Source organism: Brienomyrus brachyistius, chromosome 3 (assembly GCF_023856365.1).
Source record: "Brienomyrus brachyistius isolate T26 chromosome 3, BBRACH_0.4, whole genome shotgun sequence".
NCBI lineage: Eukaryota > Metazoa > Chordata > Actinopteri > Osteoglossiformes > Mormyridae > Brienomyrus > Brienomyrus brachyistius.
The window spans coordinates 16,635,802-16,659,836 of NC_064535.1; the positions used below are offsets into that span (position 1 = coordinate 16,635,802).

Sequence of the window (24,035 nt, forward strand, 5' to 3'; positions counted from 1 at the left end):
CCATTCTTCTTTACAGAATCTCTCCAGATCACCCAGGGTCCGCGGCCCTCTCTTGTGCACTTTCCTCTTCAGCTCAGCCCACTGGTTTTCAGTGGGGTTCAGGTCAGGGGACTGACCATGGCAGAAGAAGAATGGACTCAGATGCCGTGCTTGGTATTCCCCAACCTTATAAAATGTTATAGGGGTAGCCACCCACATGAGATACATTGCATACTGGTGTTCTCCGGGGTATCCGGCAAAATGGAAGCACTTCGAATTAAATGTGGATAGACCTCCATTTACCTCTTCAAAATTCTCATACTTGCTTGCAAAAAAGCAATCACAAGGAACTGGCTGAAATGTGATCCCCCCCCCAGTCAAGTACAGTACATCTTGGAGGAAATACACTGCATGGAAAAATTGACTTACTCCCTCAAGACTAAAGCTGATTCAAGATTATGATCCAAATGGTTTGATTACAAGAAGAAGCTTTGCTCGGACTTTCACTATTTGTAAAACCAGTCCAATAGGCATAAGACTCATGTAGTATACCCCCCCTCCCCCATGTGTGTTGTGTCTTCTTTATCACCATGTTCCTTTTCTTTCTGTTGTATTTGCAAAAAAAGCAAAAATATAGGGTTAAAAAAATTAAAAATGACAAGTAAAAAGAAGAGATTTTTTTCAGTCAGCGAAATGATTCATGAGCCTGTATCACAAATCAGGATTTCTTGCTTAGCTAGATAAATTATTCAATTTTATTTATCAACTTTATTTAAGGTACCCCAGTTTAAATTAAGTTTATCTTTGTTCATTTACATTTAGATCAGACTACCTTAAATCAGACAAGTTATCTGGCTGGATTTGCGATACAGGCCCAGTTCTTCTTAAACAATAAAGCGATCACTGTGTCCAAATTGAAGGGCTGCAACCTTCTAAGGCTGCATTTGAAGACTGAATGTCTACAGCGATGCAACAAGGCTGTCCCATTTCAAAGGCTCCTTCAGATGCAGTCTAGAAATGTGTCCTTCTTTTGCCGAGTTGCAAAGGATCCACTCAGTGAACCATTCACAGCCCAGTATATGCCCAGATTCATTGCACAGATGTGAAATGGGTGTGTCCCAACTAGGCAATAGGAGTAGTGCTTCGTGAATGAAGGGTAAGGGCAGGAATAGCAGGTGACCCAAAGAGGAAATTATCCATAGGCAAGACTGTCCCATTTGACAACGCTTTCTTTTTGACCTTCTAAGATCGCAGCCTAAAAAAGGCTATGCTATTGTGCTCAGACACAGCTATTATGGTTTGCCATAAAATGGCAAGATGAATGGATCAGTCAGTCCCAGAAAATGGCTGTGATCAATTTGAGGGGTTGCACATCCTTTGCAAGCTGCGTCCTTCGAAGGTCTGCACAATGAACTGGACAGGTGGTACGGATGGGATGTGAAAATGTCATGAAATGAAGGGGATTCAAATTGTGCCTTAGGGCTGTCAAAAGAAGAGGCTACCTACATGCTTTATTGATTGTTATTCTGACTAAAATAATGCATTATAGATGAATTGTAATGCATTATGAAGGTATCCATAATACATAATATAAGTGAGCTTTATAGAAAGTATTAATGATTTTTTTTTGTCATTGCCTTCATTTAATACAAAAATACACTATATGGACAAAAGTATTAGTACACTTGGGCATTTAACCTACAGGCGCTGAGTTGACTATGTGGTCCAGTGAAGTTCTTCTACACCAAAGATACATAGCCTTGTCTTTATGAACCTTCCTTTGTGCACAAAATATCTTGGTATGCTGAAGCATTAAAATTTCCCTTCACTGGAACCAAGGGGTCTAGCCAAGCCCCTGAAAAACAACCCCATATCATTTTCCCTTCTCCATCAAATTTTGCAGTTGGCACAATGCAATCAGGCAGGTAACATTCTCCTAGCATCCACCAAATCCAGATTCATCCATCAGACTGCCAGACAGAGAAGTGTGATTTGTGACTCCACAGGACATGTTTACACTGCTCCAGAGTATAGTGGCAGTGTACTTTACACCACGCTGTCTGATGCTTGGCATTGCGCTTGGTGATGTGAGGCTTGCATGCAGCTACTCAGCAACACTTTGAAGCTTGTATTGCACAGTTTTGTGCAGGGGTTAATGCCAGAGGAAGTTTGGAACTCAGTTATTGAATCAACAGAGTGTTGGTGACTTTTATGCACTATGCATCTCTGCACTTTTGTGCCTAAACACTTTGCAGTATTACCACTTGTAAAGGTGGCATCTATTGAATTACCTGAACTCTTCAGAACAACGCATTCTTTCACAAATGTTTGTATACCAGACTGCATGGTTAGGTGCTTCATTTTATATACATGTAGCTTTGGGTCCAAAGGAAACAATTCAATTCAACAATTCAATGATTAAGAAGTTTATCCCTTACATAGTGTACATATGGGTTTGGGACTTGTCCAACACCACTGCAGATGCTTTGTCGTTAGCGGGATAACTCAAAAAATATGTTAATGATGTTTTTCAAATTTTTCAGTCATTTTCGGTACAGTGGAGATCGAAAGTTTGGACACCCCAAGTAAAAATGTGTATTAATGTGCATAAAGAAGCCAAGGAAGGATGGAAACATCCCCAAAAGGCATCAAAATGCAAATGAGACTTTCTTATGTCAAAAAAAGTTGGATTTTATTTTCATCATTTACACTTTCAAAATAACAGAAAACCAAATAATGGTGTCTGCAAAAGTTGCACAAATTTTTACTTGGGGTGCCCAAACTTTCGATCTCCACTGTAAACGACTGGAACTGGTCAGATTTTGAGGCAAATTACCCCAAAAATGGAGCAGTTCTGCTTAGTGGCACAAAAGGAAGGGTACCTGTTCACATTTGACACTGTGAATGTGATAAGTTGAAAGGTGTTTGATGGATCTCATTACTACTTTACGAAAACATTATATGTTATACAAAAACCTAATTTTATTTTTAGACAAAGTACCACAAAGATGAAGCAGCAGGGCTATGTGGCAGGAGAAAGAAGGAAAGAAGCGTTGTAGAAGGCTCTTGGTTTTGTGAACAAAATAACTTTTTAAATGTATCTTTTTGAAACTTTGCAGGCACATTGTATGGGTGACAAATTGGAAGTAATTAAATTTTGAGACGGATTCCTTTGGAATTGAAATTATAAGTAAAGTTCATTTTTGCCAAGTCGCAAAGGCAAAAACTTGTCACATTTTATCAGTAGCTGTCCGGTAGCTGATCGGCCAGATTTATCGTGAGCAATTCAATTAAAGTTGGGCCATCCAGGGAATACGTTGTAATTTTTTGTCTGCTTTTCTGGCATTTGTATCCATGGTTATCTTAACTAGTCTTGTGTTATAATAAATATATGTTTATTTCCAAAGTGAAAATGCTAATATAACAACTCTGCTAGGTGTTTAGTTTTTACAAGTTTGGGATCTGGTAAATTATACAAATTTTATATTCACCCCTTTGTGGGCCAAATTTTTGTCAATTAACTGCAGCATGTGTGTGTACAGTCAAAAACAATCTAGATTTCAGAAGAAAATCACATTGGAGTCTTACTGTTATATCACAGAAAACATTAGTCATAGTGAAAATGAGAAATAAATAGAATAGAAAGTTAAACATATAACAAAATGTAAACGATATAAATGACATTTTTAGACATGGACATTAAAACATACACAAAGGAATAAAGTTAAGAATAGATGTAGTTTCAGAGTTTTTTCTGCCACAACTAAGACTCAGAGCATTCAAGTGAAAACATTCATTGGCTTTCACATTTTCAGGTCATCCATACAGTAGTTATAGAAATTGTAGCGACTCGGGCATGTGTGTGGGAGGAATAAGGATAAGATGAGGGGAGTTGGAGTTCAGGGGAGACAGGGCTGACTTGGGCTGTCAGTGATGTTTTTCTGACAAGTTCCTTTCTAGTTTGTACGTAAAAACTTTAATGATAAATGTACCGATTTGAATTCCTTCTTTATAATTCATTGACTGCTGAAACCGTTGATTGCACCAGATCTTGGGAAGCTTTCAGAAGCTGCGACACCAGCTTCTGTTTTTAAAATCATTTTTAACTCAGCTGTCTGTGTGGGAGGTATTCAGGTCATCTTCTTCCCAGTTCAATATTCTTTTGCAAAGTGGACTGCTAACCGATGTGGCCCCAACTCATCTTGTCCTCTGCATTTCCAGAACACCGAGAAGTCCCGGGACTGGTACAAGAGCATGTTTAAGCAGATACACAAAGTTCCAGGTAATGCCTGTACCCTGTGTTAGGTGTGAGAGTGTATCTCTCTGTTCTCCATTGCTGTGTGTGATGTGCTGGGTATGCTAGATTCCTTTGTTTCACCCTTACAGCAATGACGTAGACCAGAGGTACTCTATTTGGGAGGAAGGAGTTTATTTACAGATAATGTTGTCTGGTGCAGTAGATGTTATTGCACTCAATCTTCTCAATCTCAGTCTTCTCAATCTTGTCCTCCTAACATATGTTTGATACCCGACTATCCTGTCCTGTTGAGTCCAAAAGGTGCGAACAAGGCCTAAGATACTACACCACAGTTGATCATAGCAAGGCAGGATGTATGAGATAAAAACACAAGGACCAGAAGATGGTGATGAACAAATCGGTTTCTTGATCATCCTGCCTTGTGGCAGCCTGGTTGCTTAGTTTTTTTTTGCTGATTTACATTGAATAGCCTTTTGGTCTCAACAGTGTGGAAGAGTAGGGTAGTTTTCTAATTACCATCACTATTACAGGAGGTGACACAAGCTAGGATTTCTGTGTTACAAAATCATAGAATAATTAGTAATATAAGTAACACAGCTAAATTTGTCAGGTGTGAGAGTGTCTCTGTGTTCTACTGTACATTCCTTGTGTGTATCAGTGTCTCTTTTTCATATTAATGTCATGCAGTCACTCCATGTCTTGTCAGTAATCTGAGCATGTTTGTGTGTGTGTGTGTTTGTCTGTCTGTGTGTTTCCTGCTGTTTTGTGTCTCCTGCTCATTTCATTCAGACTCTCCTGAGGAAAATCCTTACCGGCCCACCTACACATTTCCTGAGAACTATGACAGGCGAAAGAAAATGTCAGGTACCAGCTGAACCTTCTCTTTCCTTCAGCGACAAGACGTCTATCCTGAACTTTTAGTACATAGTGTAGTGTGGGATGAGAGAACTTCTTCCAGTTGCAGTTTTATTTCAGGACACTAGATGGTGTACTGAAATAGTATTACAGTGCAGAAGTGTTCCATAGGTCAGCGATTCTCAACCCATGGGATTCTCAACCCATAGATTTGGGTTGCTGCAAGTTCTGAAAGGGTCTCAAGGCAGTGTTGAAAATGTAAACATTTTAAAACTAGCAAGCTCCTATGCTGATCCATGATCAGATTTCCCAGCCCCAATCCTAGAATTATCCTTGAGTTTGCAAATACATAGCACAAAATTAGTGAACACTCAACCAATCCAAGAAGCCAAACCACAGATGCTTAATTTAAAATTCACTGGCACATCCAATCAGATTTGTGCGATATGCATTGATTGCCTTAAATTGAAGCGTTCTCTGTGTTCCTCATGATAGTATTAAATTAAACCTGTAAGGTGATGTCTGAGCTGGCATGGTAAACATTGGATCACAGTGCAAAAAAAGGTTGAGAACCACTCTCATAGGTGATATTCACACTGTTTTAAGCTGTTTTAATAAAACTGCAGAATATGGTAACCAGTATTTGTTTTTATCATGCTTTATTAACTTCAGGTGCTCGTTATTGAGAGGGATCACAGCCATTTCCCCCTCTCTCTCTGTCTCTCTCTCTGCATGAATGTTATTCTCCAGTCTACATGTGTAACATTGGTAATCTACTGTTCATGTACCTTGCTGTCAGTTTTTCTGCTGCTGCCCTTTTTCTTCTCTTCCTGTGTTTTTCTTTATCTTTCTCTGTGTCTGCCTGCATTTGCTCCCAACGGACATGGTTTATTCTAGGCTTGTCACTGTCATACTTGTGTATTAACTGAATTAGCTCCTTGAATTTTTGCATGCCTCTGTACTGTCAGAGATACTGACTAGGTATTGTCAGGCTCACATCAATGCATGGCTTGGGCTCTGGGGCCAAACTTCAGGAGAGGTACTAGACTCAGTTCCACTCTGGAGTTGTCCATGGGCAAAGGTGCCAGGCAGGGGTAGGTCTGTTTATAGCTCCTAAGTTTGGTGCCAGTGTACGAGAGGGTCAGCTCCCTTCGACTTTGATTCGGATGAAGGGCTCTGACTGTTGTCTGCGCATACAAGCCGAACACCAGTTTAAAGTATCTGACCCTCTTGGAGACCTTGAAGAGAGTGCTGGAAGGCGCTCCTTCTGGGGACTCCATTGTTCTGCTGGGGGACTTTAACATTTATGTGAGTAATGACAATGAAACCTGGAAAGATGTGATTGTAGGAATAGTCTGCCTGATCGGAATCGAGGTGATCGGTTATTGGAATTCTGTGCTAACCACAATTTGTCTATAATGAACACAATGTTTGAACATAGGTGTGCTCATAAGTGCTCTTGGCACCAGATCACCCTACGCTGCAGTTTGATAATCAATTTTGTAATTATATTATCGGATCTGCATCTGCATGTTTTGGACACTTGGGTAAAGAAAGGAGCTGAGCTGTCAACTGATCACCATCTGGGGGTGAGTTGGATTCTATGGCGGAAGAAGATGCCTGTTAGACTTGGTAGACCTGGTGTATATATACCATATATATATGCGCGCTATCAAGTCCTCTGCTAATCACAACTAGTGAAGAAGTTTAGGAAGAACAGTGTTGTACACTCGCAGAATTTCCCTTGACATAAATATGCCCCTGGGTCTCTTCTCTGTGGTGAGGCAGAACTACAAAATGTGGGACACTTTTGAAATGATGAAGATGGCCCAACCCTTCACCAAGACGTTTCAGATGTCCTCTGTGCTTCACCAGGACAGAGGACTCTTCCTTCTCCTGGTTGATTTTATTAGTAGCTAGTCACTCCTCAAAGGCCATTGAATTAAACTCTTCAGCTGCTTATACCATTTTTCTAACAAGCAGTGTTACTAATAGTTTGTTGCCTTGAGAGCCAAGTATTGGGTACAGACTGTCAGAATCCCAAGTTACACTGTATTGCCAAAAGTATTGGGACACCTGCCTTTACACACACATGCATTTTAATGACATCCCATTCTTAATACATAGGCTTTAATATGGAGTAGGCCCACCCTTTACAGCTATAACAGCTTCCACTCTTCTGGAAAGGCTGGAGTTTATGGGAATTTTTGACAATTCTTCCAGGAGAGCATTTGTGAGGACAGGCACTGATGTTGGACGAGAAGGCCTGGCTCGCAATCTCCACTCTAATTAATTCCAAAAGCTTTCTGTCAGGTTGAGGTCAGGGCTCTGTGGAGGCCAGTCAAGTTCCTCTACACGAGGCTCGCTCATCCATGTCCTTATGGACCTTGCTTTGTGCCCCCATGGGAACCCAAAGTAGAATAGGTCCCAAGCACTACCTTGCTGATCATAAGAGGCGACAAATGGGGCGACTTGTTTACTGTGAGTTGCTACCCATGTCTGCGAGATCATGGTCCGCTGTCCCCCTTTGTTGTTCAGACGGGTATTTGAGGAATAGCAGGATCAGTTAAACATGTCAAAAAGTTGAGGTCTGGTCAGATTCTGGTTGAATGCTCGAGAAAATCTCAAGCAGAAAATTTGTTGCATTGTAACATATTGGCAGGAGTTTCAGTGCGGGCTTTCCCTCACCACTCCATTAATAGTTGTAAGGGAGTAATTCGCACCAGAGACCTAAACGATATGGAAAAACCTGAAATAGCCTCGAATTGCAGCATTAAGGGATCACTCAAGTTAAGAGGATAACCCTAAAAAAGATAAAACAGTCAAGACTAGCACCTATATACTGACTTTCAACCAGCATCAACTTCCAGAAAGGATCCAAATTGAACCAGAAGTGTAGTCATGGCTCCGCGGGATGTAAAAATAAATCAATCTGCTGCAACTGTGGAACAGTAGGTTACGACCTTGTATGTACTTGACCATCAAAATGTTTTAACTATTTGGGTGACCATGCAGCTTCATCAAAGGGGTGTCCTGTCTGGATAAAAGAAAAATAAATCCAACGCGTCAAAACCGTCAAGAAGATAAGTTATCTAGATGCCCGCAGACAGGTGGAGGGATATCCTATGTACAAATTCCAACAGACTTTTGCCTCTGTGGTTAAACTTACTATGAAATCTACCAATTTCCAGACAGATTTGACGTAGGTTGTTAAAGATAAATCACAAATGATTGGTGGAAGTAAAAGTTCAGGCATCCAATCCAAAACCAAGAATGGATACATCCAAGTCAGATTTTCGTCTTGCCAGTAGAGCCCATCCAGTCACCGAAGAAAAAAAAGAAAGCCTCTAGAACCATGGCCCAGTCTAATTCAAGCCAAGAAAGTAAGACTGGAAGTGCTAAGGATATAGAAATGACAGAAGGGACAACCTCTCGTAGTCAAAGCCCTTCTAAAAGTAAGAGCAAAGGGCCTCTACTAATTTTACCCATTTGATGCTTTCTAGTCATTCAGTGGAATTGTCATAGTTTTAAAGCTAATTTTTCTGAATTACATTTGGCAATATCTTTTAATCCCCTTGCCCTCTGCCTTCAGGAGACTTCTCTATTACCAAATAGTCCTTTGTCTTTGAAAAATTATTCAATGTATCAAGCCTATGGCATTACTATTCAATGTCCATCTGGAGGACCAGCTGCCCAAGTAAGGACTGGCATCATTTTGGTAAGAAGTACCAACTTACGGGCAGTGGCAGTGTGACTTACTCTTCATAAAGCTATAACTTTGTCCTCTATTTATATACCTCCTAATATACCTATAACACTGCAAGACTTGGATAACGTAGTTGGCCATTTGCCATCCCCGTTCAACTTTGGGGTGATTTTAATAGCCATAGACCTATATGGGGAGGCGATCATTCTGATGCCAAGGATAAGATACTGGAGGATTTGTCAGTGTCAGCTCCTGTTGTCCCAGTCTGTGTCCTTTTCCCCGTTGTCCTAGTCTGTAGTGTTTCCCCTGTTCCCTGTTAATAAGATAATCTCTTCTCTTTCAGAAGACAGTTCTGCTACCTATGTATATGAGGATGATGGTAGGTGTATTATAGTTCATTTTAATGTTCACTTTGGCAGATTTTTTGAAAACTAAAGTGGAGATTGTATTGTCACTTTATTATTTTCATTTTATTTCTTGTGGAAAATACCTCCCACATTAGTTCTTAGGTAGTAACATAGCTTACCAAACAAAAATATATTTAAATATATGAAAATGTTAATATATATTTTTTGTCAAAAGTGTATGCTCCAGTAATATATAAGCAAAATACAAAATGTATTGTAAACTATATTACAATAAAGTCAGTTCTGCTACAATGTGTGATATCACACGATGAATCTGTTCTAATACAACTGATATATTACTACCCAAGTCCAGTGCAACGTGAAATCACATTTGTATTTGCGCAATTTTCAGTTGGAGAGAAAAGCACGGTATGGTCATAATGAGAAATACTATTTGCATGCAAAATCAGATTTCCCAGTGAAGGATAGTGATGTCCGATTTACAAACAAATTGTTCTTTTGAACCCGTTCTTTTCTGCGAATTGGTCAAACCAGTTTTCAAATCTACAACAAACTTTTTGTACATCCACGCACTGAACAGGTCTTAGATTAGAAGCTTACACTTGCTTTTATAGACTGTCTGTAGCCATTTGCAAGATTTTACTGTATTATTATTTCTTATTTTAAATGCATGTAATTCCACTATTGTCCACTGGTATCACTGTTTTTGTTTTTCAATTCATTTTGTTTGGTGTAAATTACTAAGTTTTGGAGTCGCATTCCCCAACCCCATTTTTCCTATTGGGTATTTGTATTCTAGTATAAAATTATAGTATGATTATAGTATAACACAAGGTTTTTCAGGAATGCATTAGTCGCGTTGTAGCAGGACTGACTTTACACTGAAAAAATACCTAAGGAATGTATAAGTAAAATATATGTACAATATATATGTGATTTTATATATAGAGCTCTGGAAAAAAATTAGAAACAACAGCAAAATTTTTTGTTTCACTGATTTCTCGATTTTAGGGTATGCGCGTAATGTAGGGTATGTAAAATGTACATTTTTTTTGCCAGCATGGCTCTTCCCGGCTTCTCATTGATGAAGGTCTTCTTACTTGATTTATGGGTCTTCAGTCATGCTTCTAGGAGACTGTTATGAATTGTCCTAGCAGGGCACTTCACAACACTTTTTGAAGGTCACTTTAGGTCGACCTCCGATTTATGAGGCACTGCCAGACAAGTTGGCAGTCATTTCTGGCATTAGAGAGTTGCTTCTGCCCCCTACCTGGCTGGTTTTTGGTTATTTCCAGTGTCTCCTGCTTCACTTTGTTCTAGTGCCTCGCAGTGTAACCTTCTGCTAGCAGACCCAGGATAAAACCAGGATTTAACAATAAAGATTTTTTTTTGATGTAGAATGGTTTCTTAGTTTTTCCAGAGCTGTAGATTCTCACTCCTACTCATGGGGAGGGATCTTTTTGGCCACAGTAGTGTTACAGATGTCAAATGTGTCAATTCAGGCAGTGAACTGTGGCCTCATCTGCACCACTGATGTTTCCGTGGTTTGGGACTTTGCAGCAAAAGGTGATCATCCTTCAAGAGGATCCCAGAACAACCGCACAGACTTTCAAAACGGCAGACTGCCCAAACTGCCGGTACCAGCCCGGTCGTCCTCACTCCGAGCCTCCACTGAAAGGTCGGTCCAAGGGCATGGTGATTCCAGCTCCTGTAATAATACAGTGTAGGAGGGTTATCCTTCAATAGAAACCCATTTAATTAATCCTCTCATGCGACTTTTATAGGTTTTCCACATTAAAGATTCAAGATTCTTTAATTGTCACATGCATAGTCATACAGGTACAACATGCCGTAAAATGTATCCTGAACCACTCCTTTAACTGTGAAACTGTTACAAAGGATATAAAAAGAAATAAAAAGGAGAAATAAAAAAAATTTTTAAATAGGACTTTGAATATAATACGGATTTGAAATAGATCTACAGATGTGCGATAGAATAGAATAGAATTTTTAATGTCCATCAAATTTACATCAGATGGAAATTCATCTGTGACAGTGACGAATTCAACGCACAATACAAGCAACACTATACACAATAAACATATGTCAATGCAACTAAATATAAGTGGAATATGTTATAATTTCAGTCCAGTTTACTCCAAGTGAGTAATTAAACATAAATGAATGCATTTAAAACAAAATACATCAGAGACCAGTAAAATAAAACTAGCAACTAATGTCACTGCTGCGGGTCAGCACTCGCACATGCGCCCCCTGAGAAGTTTGTAACAACTCAGTTATGCAGTTATGAGTTATAAAGTTAGAGTGCATTGCATGGAATGATGACGATGAGTATGAGACCTTGAGATGGTTGCTGTCCAGTATAGTATAAAAGCACTATAATAATATACTATAACACTGTGTAGAGAGAGAGGAGCGTGTACTTATTGAGGAGTCGAATGGCCTTCAGAGTCTTTCTGTCTTGGCCATGATGTTGTGGAACCTTTTGCCTGATTGCAGAAGCTGAAATAGTTTGTTACCAGGATGAGAAGGGTCTTTTACAGTCCTTATGGCTCTGGATCTGCATTTCCTTGTGTAGATCACCTGCAGTGAAGGGAGAGCTGACTTGCAGGAGCGTTGCGCTGCATGGATCACTGTCTTAGCTAAGATGTAAGGCAGACGGCTGCTGGTCATCAGTCAATCAATCAGTCACTCAAACCTTTATTAGAGACTCGTCCATATATATACATAGACATGTCTAGTATATGCACATACAGAATATGTTCTACATGGAGACAAATATACCAATGTCTCCACAATGGGGAGTATCCTACCCAGATGGGTCATTTTTGAGGGAGATTAGGTCCTGGTCATGTTGGTGATCCACGGTGGTCTCTGATGAGCGGCATGGTGGCCTTCAGCTGCATCATGTGATTATTATGATGATGTCTCTACAGGCACCTGTGAGCCTCTGGCTTACCTTTTAGTCTTGCTGTGGACTCAGTGTTCATCTAAGAGAGTCTCAGGAATTGAGACAATTTGGAATACAGCATAACTGGAAAGTTTCAGCTTCTGTTACTGCATAATGTACCATATTTTGTACTGTTTCAGCAATATCCATCATACTAATTAATGACTTTCTGTCTCATTAATGTATCTGACAATCTTCCTGTTAGTAATATTCTTTGTGTGGTACTTTGAGGCTGGTATCCTCTTAATGGCCTATTCTAGTTGGTGGTGTAGTTGTTGTTTGCTGTGTCAGTATACCGTCATAGGCTTAGTCTGGAAAACCTCTGAAGAAGCAGGAGGCAGATTTAGAAACCCAAGGACATACACACTTTAGTAGAATGCTTAGAGTGTGTTTCAGGCAGTTGGTGGAGATCCCATTAAGGCTTAGATCCCTTTAAGGAGTTGCAGCAATAACCAGAGACCCTGGAAATCTTTTTCACAAAATCCACTAAATAGTTATGCTTGTTTCCATGTCCTGTTATTTTGAATGTTGCCTTCATGCTTCTCTATGATACCACAGTAGGTTGGCTGTTGACTATACATGGGTACAACACCAAGCACTACATAAGAGGATTGTACAATGAAAGCATAATTCAGTTAAAATAAATTTATTGAAGCTTCCAATTAGCATTTGGGGATGTAAACACCACAAACCATTTTGTACGGGAAGATTCAAGATAATGGGACATATAGGGATTGACAATATAACAGGAGAGGCAGAGTCAGTGTACTAGCGACTAACTGGTTGAGGTTTTACCCAAAAATCTGCCAAGAGTGTTGCCATGGAGACTGTCCTCTATTGTGATTCGTTCTCCCCCCCTCCTCAGGAATGACTGGGAGCCCCCCGACAAGAAGGTAGACACCAGGAAATACCGTGCAGAGCCCAGGAGCATATTTGAATATGAGCCAGGGAAGTCATCAGTGTTGAAACAGGAGAGAACGGTACTGTGATGATTTTTGCTGCTTATGTCCTGTCCATGTATCTGTCTTTCGAGTACTGCCCTGCTCACGTCTGACCGCCTTTGTCGAGGCGAGGGAAGCTGCTTAATCAGCTTTCCCACTGTTCGGGTTACTGCTGGTTATCATGTGGTCTGTGTTACCAGTTACTCAGTTTATTATATAGGTTGTACTTCTAAGTTTAACAAGTAGCATTTCTTTGTTTGCAACATAATCGATGTTAGTTTAATAAATAGTGTGTGTTAATCAGCTTATTATATACTCTGCGTTAGTTTATGACATAGCCTGTGCTTATTAAATTGCCTGCTACACAGTTTATGGCAAATTCTATGTCAGTTTATTGCATGGTTTGTGTTCCGTAGTTTATGGTGTAGTCTGAATCAGTTTATTATTTGGTCTGTGTCGTTCAGTTTGTGGCGTAATTTGCATCAGTTTATGTGTTCTGTATTATTTGGTTTATGGTGTACTCTGCATCAGTTTTATTATGTGGTTATTCTGTTTATGGTTTAGTCTGCCTCAGTAAACTGATTATTTTCTGGTAGTTTTCTCATCTTTTTTCCTCCATTCACCCATCGTCTTTCCAGGCACTAATGGTATATCTCTTCGAGCTCATATATTCCTCTCTGACATCCTGCTGCGGAGCTGTTTCACTGTTCTATATAACTGACACAGAACAACAGGCTGCCTTCTGTCTGTCCTTATAACCCCCTTTTGCTGTAACATATTTCAGACGCTTTAGAATTAGAATTTACACAGTGCACAACAAAATGTGTTCTCTGCATTTAACCCATATGTGACAATGTGACATAGCAGGGAGCAGCTAATTCAGCGCCCGGGGAGCAGTGCTTGGGGGCGGTACCTTGCTCAGGGTACCTCAGTGGTGCCTTGCTGGTTGGGGATTCGAGTCTGCAATTTTTCAATTACGAGTGCACTTCCCTAAGCATTAAGCCACCACTGCCCACTTTTTTATGCTGTTATGTTTAATGTTGTCTTTGCTTTTCCCCTGCTCTCCCCTCTTTCTGTTAGTCTCAATTGAGATTGCATCTGTCTTAGGGCTGGATGATAAAACAATAACAATAACAATCATGATATAAATTCCCCTCAATATAGATCTAACAGATTCTCAACAAAAGTTTGATATAATTTATGGCCCAACATGTTGCTAGCGACATGTTTTGCAATGCAATGAAATTAAATCACTTTCTCTTTGACTACTTGTCAGGACCAGTAGTGGAGAACAAGCATAAATAAGGTCATGAAAATGGGGGATTTATTGAACTAAACAGAATGCAATAGGTCAGGTAGGCAGACAGACAACAGACATAACCATAAATAAACAGAGAAACTCACTGGGAGAGCAGGTAAGTCCAAAACTACCAGTTCAATAAGAGTAATCCAGCCATCTGGCAGCATTTTGTCTGCGAGGAGTGTTAACTAGTGGTGTTAAATAACCAGAAGTAGACAGCCAGCCAAACTCCCTCAGTAACCTTCATGAAGTTGGCACCCCGTATGTTTCAGATTTCAACCAAACTGGTTGTATGTGCCGCCTTTGTGCCGGATTGTGCTGTCAAAAAATTTTGTTTGTGCTGTTTTAGTTTCTGAGATATAAATGTTTACCATTGGTCAGAATAAAGATTTCCATTAAGAAGGCTTCCCTTTCGACTGTGCCTATGATGATCTGTGGCTTGAGAAAGCTCATGCTGCGAGGTTTTATGCATTGATGCCATCACCTACACTTTTTGGCATGGTCAGTAGATTTGTAGGATCAGGCTACATGGATGATGAAGGTAACAGGGATGACTTCCATGCAAAAAGTGTCACGGTTGGGGTCACGTGAATAAGGAGGACGCTGCTGCAGGTCAGGCAGGTGAAAGGATTTTAATATTCTGCTTGTAATCCAGAAGAAAAAGAAATCAAAAAGGTAGTTCCTGAGTCGTGGTCGAGGTACAGGCAGCATTCGGGGCTTCGTCGGTAATCCAGGGGACAGGGCAGGGCTCAGGGTCCGGGGACAGGCGGGTGTTCAGATGATCTTCGTCAATACTCAGAGGGCTAGATCTGGCACGCCAGCCAGACGCGAATAAGTAGGATCTTTTATTGCCCCTGATGGACATCAGCTGTCAGAGGGAGGTGTACAGTAACCGGTTCCCGGGGCAGGTGGGGAGGGAGCAATTTGGCCGCCGGCTACACTCCCTTCTTGGGGCATGGAAAAGAAGCCCTGCGTGACATCATAGGGGCTTCCTTGAAGCATTCCATGACAGAAAAGTGTGAAAACCGATCCGTGGTGAGATTTTGCCTTTGGACTTGTGTGGGGAAGCTTGTTACTTCAGGCCTCACTTCACCATCCAGTTCGGGACTGATGACTGCAAAGGACTCCAGTTTCTCTTTGTAACTTTTATATGGTTTATGGAGGAAAGCTCATCCACTGAACTACATTGTTCTTGCAAGGTATGATGCCGGAACCCCCCTGGACACATTATTGGCTGTATTGTGTTCTGTTGGCACAAAGAACCATTGCTCTGGCTTGGTCGACTGATGTATCCGCTGTACCCTATTGTGGACGTAGAAGTGCTTCACCTCATTCTGGATGTACCCGAGAACCATCTTACTATCCAAGTAGAACTTCACTGCATGCATCTTAAGGTCGATCTTGTCCAGGATGAACTCTGCCACTTCTACTGATAAGACTCCAGTTCAAGCCTGGGAATGGTGGGCTTGGGCAGAGAAGCTAGCTTAGATTTCACTGGGATGAAGCCAACATTGCTGCTCCCATTTTCATGGATGGCCCAGAAACAAAGAGTGTTGGGGTTTAAGCATCCAACACGCATCCCCCCATCTCACATACAGTCAAACTCAAAGAGAGCTGTTTTAAGATTTGCCTGTTGTGTGTGTCTTGTCTAAGTGTTTACTAATTGTCAGCATAAATATCTAAAGGTTATGTCTGTATGTTCCTTTAAATGATTTTAATAAGATTGTTACCCATGTAAACTTGCCTCACAGATTATCTGTTCTGCCTTCCTCACCTAAAGAGATATATATAGGCATATATGTGCAGATATCCACTTATTCTCACTTCTATCTTAAAGGAATTGGGAAATATTTAATGAAATGTAATCATGTGTTCAAGTTATCCCTTTGCCTTTTATGAGGCCTGTTATAGGAGAAAACTTTCTATGTTTAAATTAATTCAGTAACAACCCCCCCCCCCATTCCATAGGAGTCATATATAACCTATTTTGGTGCATTCCTTTTTGTTCTTACATTCGTCCACCCGTTACATTGAATGAATGAATTAATATGCGCGTTGTTGAACATGGATATCAATTATTGTAATAATCCCATGTTAAGCACAAATTGTAATCTACAAATGCTAAATTGAGACTGTTACTCTAGGAAACTAATGACCACTTAACCCGACTAGACTTAAGATGTGCTGTTTAAAATTTGGAATAGAACTTCTATGAAACTTATCTAACATGTCATTATCTGGTGATGTGAAACATAACCGTGAATACTATGTACCAATGTGAATAATCAACATGTATGCTATATTTTAAATTATGAATTAATTTATGCAGATCATAGAATTTGAAGACCTCCAAATTGTGATGTCATGTTTGGTATCAAATTGACAGATATTCTCATAAACCATACAACCTTCCAGAGACTCCATCCACAACCATGTAAACTCCCTTTCATTCACTTGCTAATCCAACCTATCTTATTCATCCATCCATCCATCCCACCATCCATTTTCCAACCCGCTTATCCTATCTTGTTCATTTGTTTTTAAATTTTGGGTCATGCTTCTAGGATCAATGGCCTGCTGTGAGGAACAGTGTTTAAGGGTACCCATTTAATTAAGTTACTGACTGCCGAAAACACAGACATTCATTCAGTACTCAATGATATCGGTCTTCGGGTTATTGTCCCTGAACCATAAGAACCTCAGAAAGTCACAATGGTCTTCTCTGACAAGAAAGCAGTGGAAAATCTTCTGGATGTCTGCCATTATTGTCACTTGTTCTTTTAAAAAAGTGAATAAGGACTCTCAACAAGCTGTTATTAAGATGAGAACCAGTCAACAGCACATCATTCAGTGAGGCACCACGTTGTGGAGCACTGGAATCAAATACCACTTTTTGAGGGTGATAGACTCCAAAGATCGGGAGGTACCAACACTCCTCGGCTTCTTTCAGAAGAGGGGCTGGTTCAGCATGATCATCCTTGAAGATCTTCTCCATAAAGGTCAAGGACTGTTGCTTCATCACAGGTTTCCTGTCCGGGGTGCGACACAGTGAGCTAAGACCTTTGAGCACTTGCTTCCTGTTGTTCAGAAGACGCCTCTGTCATATCTTGAAAGGCATTGGGGTCACCCAGTTGTTTTCATCATCCCTGTACACTTTTTTGAAGTCCATGACCTTCAAAAAGGCAGTATCTTCAATAAACAGAGCAAGTTTGTTGTCGTTCAGTTATGGGACATGCCATGATCAAATTATGCTTTGTAACCCTCCCCACGTTATGTTTGGGCATGCTGATCAGGCCATTCCTTTGCTCCCTGCCATAACACACTGTCTCCTTCAGGTCCATGAAGCTGTCACAGGGCACCAGGTAGGAAAGGCACCCATTTTCTAACACGTGGGTCTTGAACATATTCACACTGGGCTCTTGGGCATTCCCAAGACATACTTCTCCAGCTACAACCCACCCCAGGTCCAGTCTCTTGAGCATAGGGGACTTGTGTGGGCCTTTAATCTGAGGTCTCACCTTATTCACTCTCACAAGGAGAAGAATTTGAGCATTTGGATCAAGCTCTGGGATGTACCTTGTCACAGATTTCAGGAGAGGATGGAAGAGTGCTATTTATGTCTTGCTCGTGGGACTCTGGTTGCTCTTTATCAATGGTGGTAGTGCAAAGGTAGCACCTCCATTTACTGGTTCAGTCTGAAAACCTTCTGCCTTCCTGCTAGACATGTTGACAAGTTCTTAGTGAGTAAGGCGAGGAGTGACTCTTAACATCAAATAACTTGAAGAATTCTGACCTTGCCAATGAACGATTGCTCTGTTCATCGAGTATGGTGTATAGGTTAATTGCCTTGTCACGTTGTCCCTTGGGGAACACGCAGACCAGACATATTTTGGAGCAGGACATTGGGGGCTGCCCTTTGTGATAAACGTCTATGCGGTGTGAGGTGACAGTAGGTGGACATGTAGGATCTTCTCCCTCTGCACTGTGTTCTGGTATGAAAGTTGGAGCTTTAGGTCCAGGCTTTGGGGGTGATGTACCAGGATACATGGCTGCGATATGGCAATTGACTTTTGGTCATCGAACTGGCTGAGCCCTGTAGTTACCAGCTCCCGACATGCAAGGAACTTAACAAAGTCTTTCATGGCAGGGGTCTCGATCCTGATCCTGTTCATACGGTGCAGTGATGAGGCATGTTAGGCTGCGCTGATGGATTTGTGTTCTGAATATATGACTTACTGTGTTGGACTATCTTCATCCCAATAAGATATGTTGACAGATGATGTACAGGGAAGGATGAAGTCAGAGAATAGGGCATGGTCTCCAGACCCTTGACAGGTTTCTGGCTGTTTAATATTGACTCTTGCAGAGCATGTTGATATGGTAGAGAAGAGTAAAACCGAAATACCAAAAATGTTGAAAAGAGAACATAAGATATGTTAACATATATTCTCCAAGGCATCACATGTAAAGTTAGTGTTACAAAATTACGTTCAGCACATACAGGAAGCGACAATTTCTCACTAAAAGTTAAGGCACAGAATGTTAAATATCACTCAGTAATTAAGATTAACTGAATACAAACACAAACATCTGTAAACAATAAAAAGGTACGTACAGGCAATGCTTATGGTGGGCCAAATCAATGAATTGTAACAGATTGAAAAGCACTGTATCGGAGCCTCCTTGCACCTAACACACGGCACCACTTCCTGCATCCTGTACAAATGTAGTACCACATTTTACCAGGGGCAGTGCTAAAATTGTTAAATATTAAACAGACTGCCCTGGCTGCAAGACATAATAATTTGACATTTATCACGATAATTTATTTAATAACTAAACATTCAAAAATGAAATATATGAGATAAATATTTAATGATGAAATTTGCTGCTGCAGTGAATGTGATACCCTCACATGGTCCCTCTCTTTGACGTTGCCATTTGTTTCCCAGATCTGAACAATTTATGAACTCCATACCTCCACCACGTTATGCCTGTTGTGTATCAGCAGAGGTGATCTGGACTCCATTAGTCAATCATCCACAAAAGAATCATTGTTAAAGTTTCGGGTCCATTCAGAGAGGAGCTAAGCTCATTTTTCACTGAAGCTGCCACTAAAAATATCTGAACGTCACTAGTTTGGCTGCTCCGTCAGGCTGATTGAAATGCTTGTGTTAGCAGTGTCGCAGTGCCTTGTGGGAATGTGTGTCTCTGCAGTTTTTGGTTGCTTTCATTTTGTCATTGATCTCTTGTTACCGTGTTTCCCGAAAATACCTAACCTGCAAATAAGCCCTAGCATGATTTTTCAGGATGCTTGTAATATAAACCCAACTCCAAAAATAAGCCCTAGTTACTATCCCATAGATTGTATGGTAACTAGAATGAGATGCGATTATATGTAAACAGGAAACAATATTTATTTATTTCATATTTGAATAAATGTATACACAGTAGTTTTTTGTTCATGAATAAATGTACTGTTAGATTGTGCACATGGAAAGATACGGTTAGAAGATGACATGATGTCTGTATTTGAATAAATGTGGATTTTTGTTGATGAATACCAGTAAATGTACTGTAGTTTGTTGTGAATGGGAAAATAAGACATCCCCTGAAAATAAGCCCTAGCACATCTTTTGGAGCAAAAATTAATATAAGACCCTGTCTTATTTTCGGGGAAACACGGTAGTATGTTTTTTACCAAGCAAACATTATGAATGTCTTTTAATTAAACCAGGAAGCCTTAATTGAAAAGTTTTGTTTTGAATAAGTACAGATATTATAGCATATTTTACTTGACTTTGTTGCCCCCACCGCCAAGCTCTGAGGCTGGAATGGAATTATTACTGATGAAGCCTGTTAACTAGCCAGTAGGGGGCGCTGACAGCATACACATCAAATATGCTGTGATAGCGCATACCTGTCCCTCGAGTTGACATACTCTTATACTTTGAATAGGAGATCTACCAGAAATGGGGGGAAATGGTGGAGAAACATTTGGATTGAATAAATAAATATCTAGACAAGCAGTGAAAACTTCAGACAGCAGTAACCTCTCAGCTGTGTTTGTAATCATGATTTTAATGTGTTCCTGTTCAGAGATGATTAGGCTTCTGTCAGTGTGCCAGAATTTACTCCAAATCCATAGGTAACAATAATGTGATCTCACTGAGGCTCCCTTTCCCAGGACAGCCCTCATTTTCTCAGCATGATGTGTTCAGGTTCCACTCTGATCAAAGGCAGACTCATTGTAACTGTGTGCATGAGTGTTTGTCCTTTATTCTGTGCTCATTTCTGCTTTGTTTTCTCTTTATCCTTCTTCTCCTTGTTACCATGCCCTTGTAGATTCAGCATATAAGTCCAGAAGATGTAGATTTAGAAAATGAACCTTGGTATAAATTCTTTTCAGAGATGGAGTTTGGAAAACCGGTAAGTTGCACAGTTAAACTTTAATTTTCCGTTTCAACATTAAAAATGTGCCTATTTGCCTTAACACAGTGTTCAGTTGTGTTGTATTTTTGTGCAACCTAATCACTTTAAACTTGCAAGTTGTTCTGAGACTAGGACATCATGTCATGCTTCTCTTTACTATATGTCTGTCCTATCATTCATGTGTTCCATTTTTTTTCATAAAGCAAAAATAATATAAGTACTGCGCCTTAAAGGAGAGCCTGAATAACCTTACTCCTTTGGAGCAAAATATACACCTTGGTTTGTTGTGGAGCTGTGCTTTTCAGTGTTGTTTGTGGATTATGGCCTTCATTAGCTTTTTGGGTGTCAGGTGGCAAACATGGCCGTTGAGATTTAAGTTAGGGGCTTAGGGGGGTTAGCACATATTTTAATAGTCTTCTGCATATTGGGACTTGGGTGAGACACAGACCTCTGGCTTCTAGCAGAGACAGACACACAGATGTGACCTCATGATTACTATGTTGACCTTGGAATGAAATCCGAGCATGACACAGTGTAGCACTACTACTTAAACAAATCAAATATTTTGTAGACCACTTTCATGCATTGTACTTGTTAAAGTCTTAGATTCTAAAAATCTAAAAAGAAAATATTTTTATTATTTAATTCATTTTGTTTGGGATGAGTTACTGTGTTTTGCAGTTGCATTCTCCTAACCCTGTTTTTCCCATTGAATCTGTGTACACAAGTTTAGTGAGCATGAGGTTTTTCAGGAACGCATTAGTGACATTGTATCAGGACTGACTGTATAGCATTGAAATAAGCTTCCTGATTAGTGAGTGAATGATCAGGACCCAGATCGACCATAGTTAGGGGTGCAGCAGGAATTCTGGGTAATTTTCTGAAGCTGGTTTGTGGAAGCCATTGCCAAACATCGTTTGGGTTATATGAAGTGAACTTCATCCCAGGAAACACGGGCCGTTCATATCCAGCGAATACTTGAAGTGTGGAAACAATACACAGGTGCTGTTTACAAGCCACGCCGGTGGAGAGGGTCACTTTCACGAGCGCCGGTGGGTCGCCTGGCCTATTTTTGACATGGAAAGAAGGTGCACAGCTCAGCTATGTCTGCTTATTTATAGTGGCAGTGGCACCTGCTTGGACAGTTATCGCATCAATATTGGAATCGTTGTCATATTTTAATGCTCTATTAATAAAAATTATCCACATTACAGCCACGGCCCAAAAAAAGGTCAGTGGACCACCTAAGGGTTGCCTTGACCACTTAGATGTAGCACAGTGAACAGCTTCTAATATTTATTCATGCTCATTTTGGTTAACAAGCGCATTCATTTTTACTTTTAGGTTTATATTAATGTCTTCGGAAAGCTGACACTCTGATGCCTTCATTCCCTCCCCATAGTTGACATTAACTGATAGCAGGCATGGCTGCTGAGTAGAGAAGCACTACTAGGCATCAGGCTGCTGGTGCATCTCCTTTTCTTGAGCTGATGTCATTGGAGGCTCGTTACTGGCCTTTTTCAGCGACTGGCATGTGGATGCAGCCTCGTAGCTTCAATCCTCAAAGTCAGAAGAGAGTCGGAAAGTGACGCCTTGACATGCGTACTCTCTGACACCTGTGGCAAATATGAATCATCCGACTGTTCTGTCATGACAAACGTGTGCATAGAACATCCCTCCTTCCATTCCTGAGCACTTCCGACCTGCTAAATACGCACAACAGCTCTGTGCTTTAGTTCTGGTCCTTAGAAAATCCCTGGAAGATGAGGCAGTGGAAAGACTTTCTCACACTGTGGCTGTTCAGCATCGAGCCCCATGTGCAATGCAGCTTCACTAATCCTTTTTCTTTAAGTGACATGTTCATTTTGAAAGGTCATTAATGATTTCCCTTCCCCTAGCAACCCCCAGCCACCCCCTCCTAAAAAAAACGCGGCTACATAAGTAGCGCGCCACTGGGGCCCGGTGTCGCCAAGAGCTACAGTGATTGTGCAACATTTATTTGCAAACATAGCTTGGCCCTGATTCACAGCCCCCCACCACACCTGTTATTTTTGGCCCATGTGACGCAAGCAGGAAGAAAATGAATAGTAACAGGCCCTAAATTTAGCGCCCGCTGAGCAGGCTGAGCCTCTGCATGACGATGAGCTTCATTAATGTGCTAATCGCCTACTTCCTTATTTGTTACACTCCTGGATTCCTGTCCCCTCAAAGCTGCCTCAGCATCTGTTACCAAGTAAAAACTCCCAGAAATGTGGACTTTGCCCAGCAGGCATTAACACAAGTTAGTATCATGTGTGCTTTACGGGAGGCAGCCGGGAGCATGTGGCAGAGGGTCTTTTCGTGTACGCGTGCGTCTGTGTGGTTCACCAGCTGGCAGCCTGTGTCCTTTCCTTTGTGGTCATGAGTGTGACGCACTCCCAGACAAAAGAATGGGTCCCCATGGGTCGCCTTCATCCATTGGCTCAGAGGGAAGGAGACTCCTCCCCCTCCAGGCACCCCTGACCGACAAACACTCCCCCTCCTTGTCGTGCTTGCTTTTCCTTAAGTTACGTGTGGGCCAAAACACACCGTTATTCCTCCACGCAGTGCCTGCTCTATAAGAACAGACAATCCTAGGCTTCAGAAGACTGGAGGATCCTTCCCCACAGATGGTCCGTGGGCTCTTTCTGCTAGAGACAGTACCCCTGCGGATTTATCAATGACTTCTTTGTTTGGCTTGTTGCAGAGTGCCCCCTCCTTCAGCCCCCTGGAAACACCCTCCGACCTCCATCAATAGTAAGTCTGCTGTTCTTTTCTTTCTGTCTCGGTTGTCTTTCTTCCTGTTTTCATGCCCTGTCTCATTCTCCGTGTCAGAGTCTCCCCTTGTACTGATGCTGGGTTTCAGTTTATAGCGAAAGACCCTGATGAGATTCCCCCCGATGGGGACCCCAGCTTCCTGCCTCCAGTCCCGTTAGCCTAACGGTGCCGCCCGCTCCGCTCTGCGTGCCTTAGCTTTTCAGACAAACGCCCCAGGATAATGTCGGCAATCTGGTGGCTGGTCGCACCTCCACGTCATGCCAAACACGTTCTGGATGGGGCCTGTAATGTGTCGCATGGCTGGGGAAGAAGAGGGTGCTGGGTGCCAGGGGGCTGAGTAACGGCCCTCAGCAAACGCTTTGTTTATGTTTCTAAAAAGAATGTGAGGAATGCTTGGGGGAGTGCATTGTGTGTGTATGTGTGTAGGGA

At 41.2% G+C, this 24,035-nt stretch overlaps 1 protein-coding gene across 11 annotated transcripts in view; it reads left to right on the forward strand.

Moving 5' to 3' along the window:
- The window catches only part of LOC125739176 (sorbin and SH3 domain-containing protein 1), a 78,584-nt gene that overhangs the window by 34,098 nt on the left and 20,451 nt on the right, over positions 1 to 24,035 (forward strand). For 9 of the 11 annotated variants that reach the window (XR_007397084.1, XM_049009023.1, XM_049009022.1 and 6 more), the window contains 7 exons: positions 4,201 to 4,261; positions 5,027 to 5,101; positions 9,142 to 9,177; positions 10,727 to 10,844; positions 13,003 to 13,117; positions 20,724 to 20,807; positions 23,536 to 23,585. Coding sequence is in view for 10 of the 11 variants with exons in the window: in XM_049009023.1 (XP_048864980.1) it covers positions 4,201 to 4,261; positions 5,027 to 5,101; positions 9,142 to 9,177; positions 10,727 to 10,844; positions 13,003 to 13,117; positions 20,724 to 20,807; positions 23,536 to 23,585 (539 nt within the window). In the remaining variant the exon portion in view is untranslated. The remainder of the gene's footprint in view (positions 1 to 4,200; positions 4,262 to 5,026; positions 5,102 to 9,141; positions 9,178 to 10,726; positions 10,845 to 13,002; positions 13,118 to 20,723; positions 20,808 to 23,535; positions 23,586 to 24,035) is intronic. The other 2 variants (XM_049009019.1, XM_049009021.1) reach the window with 2 other exon arrangements.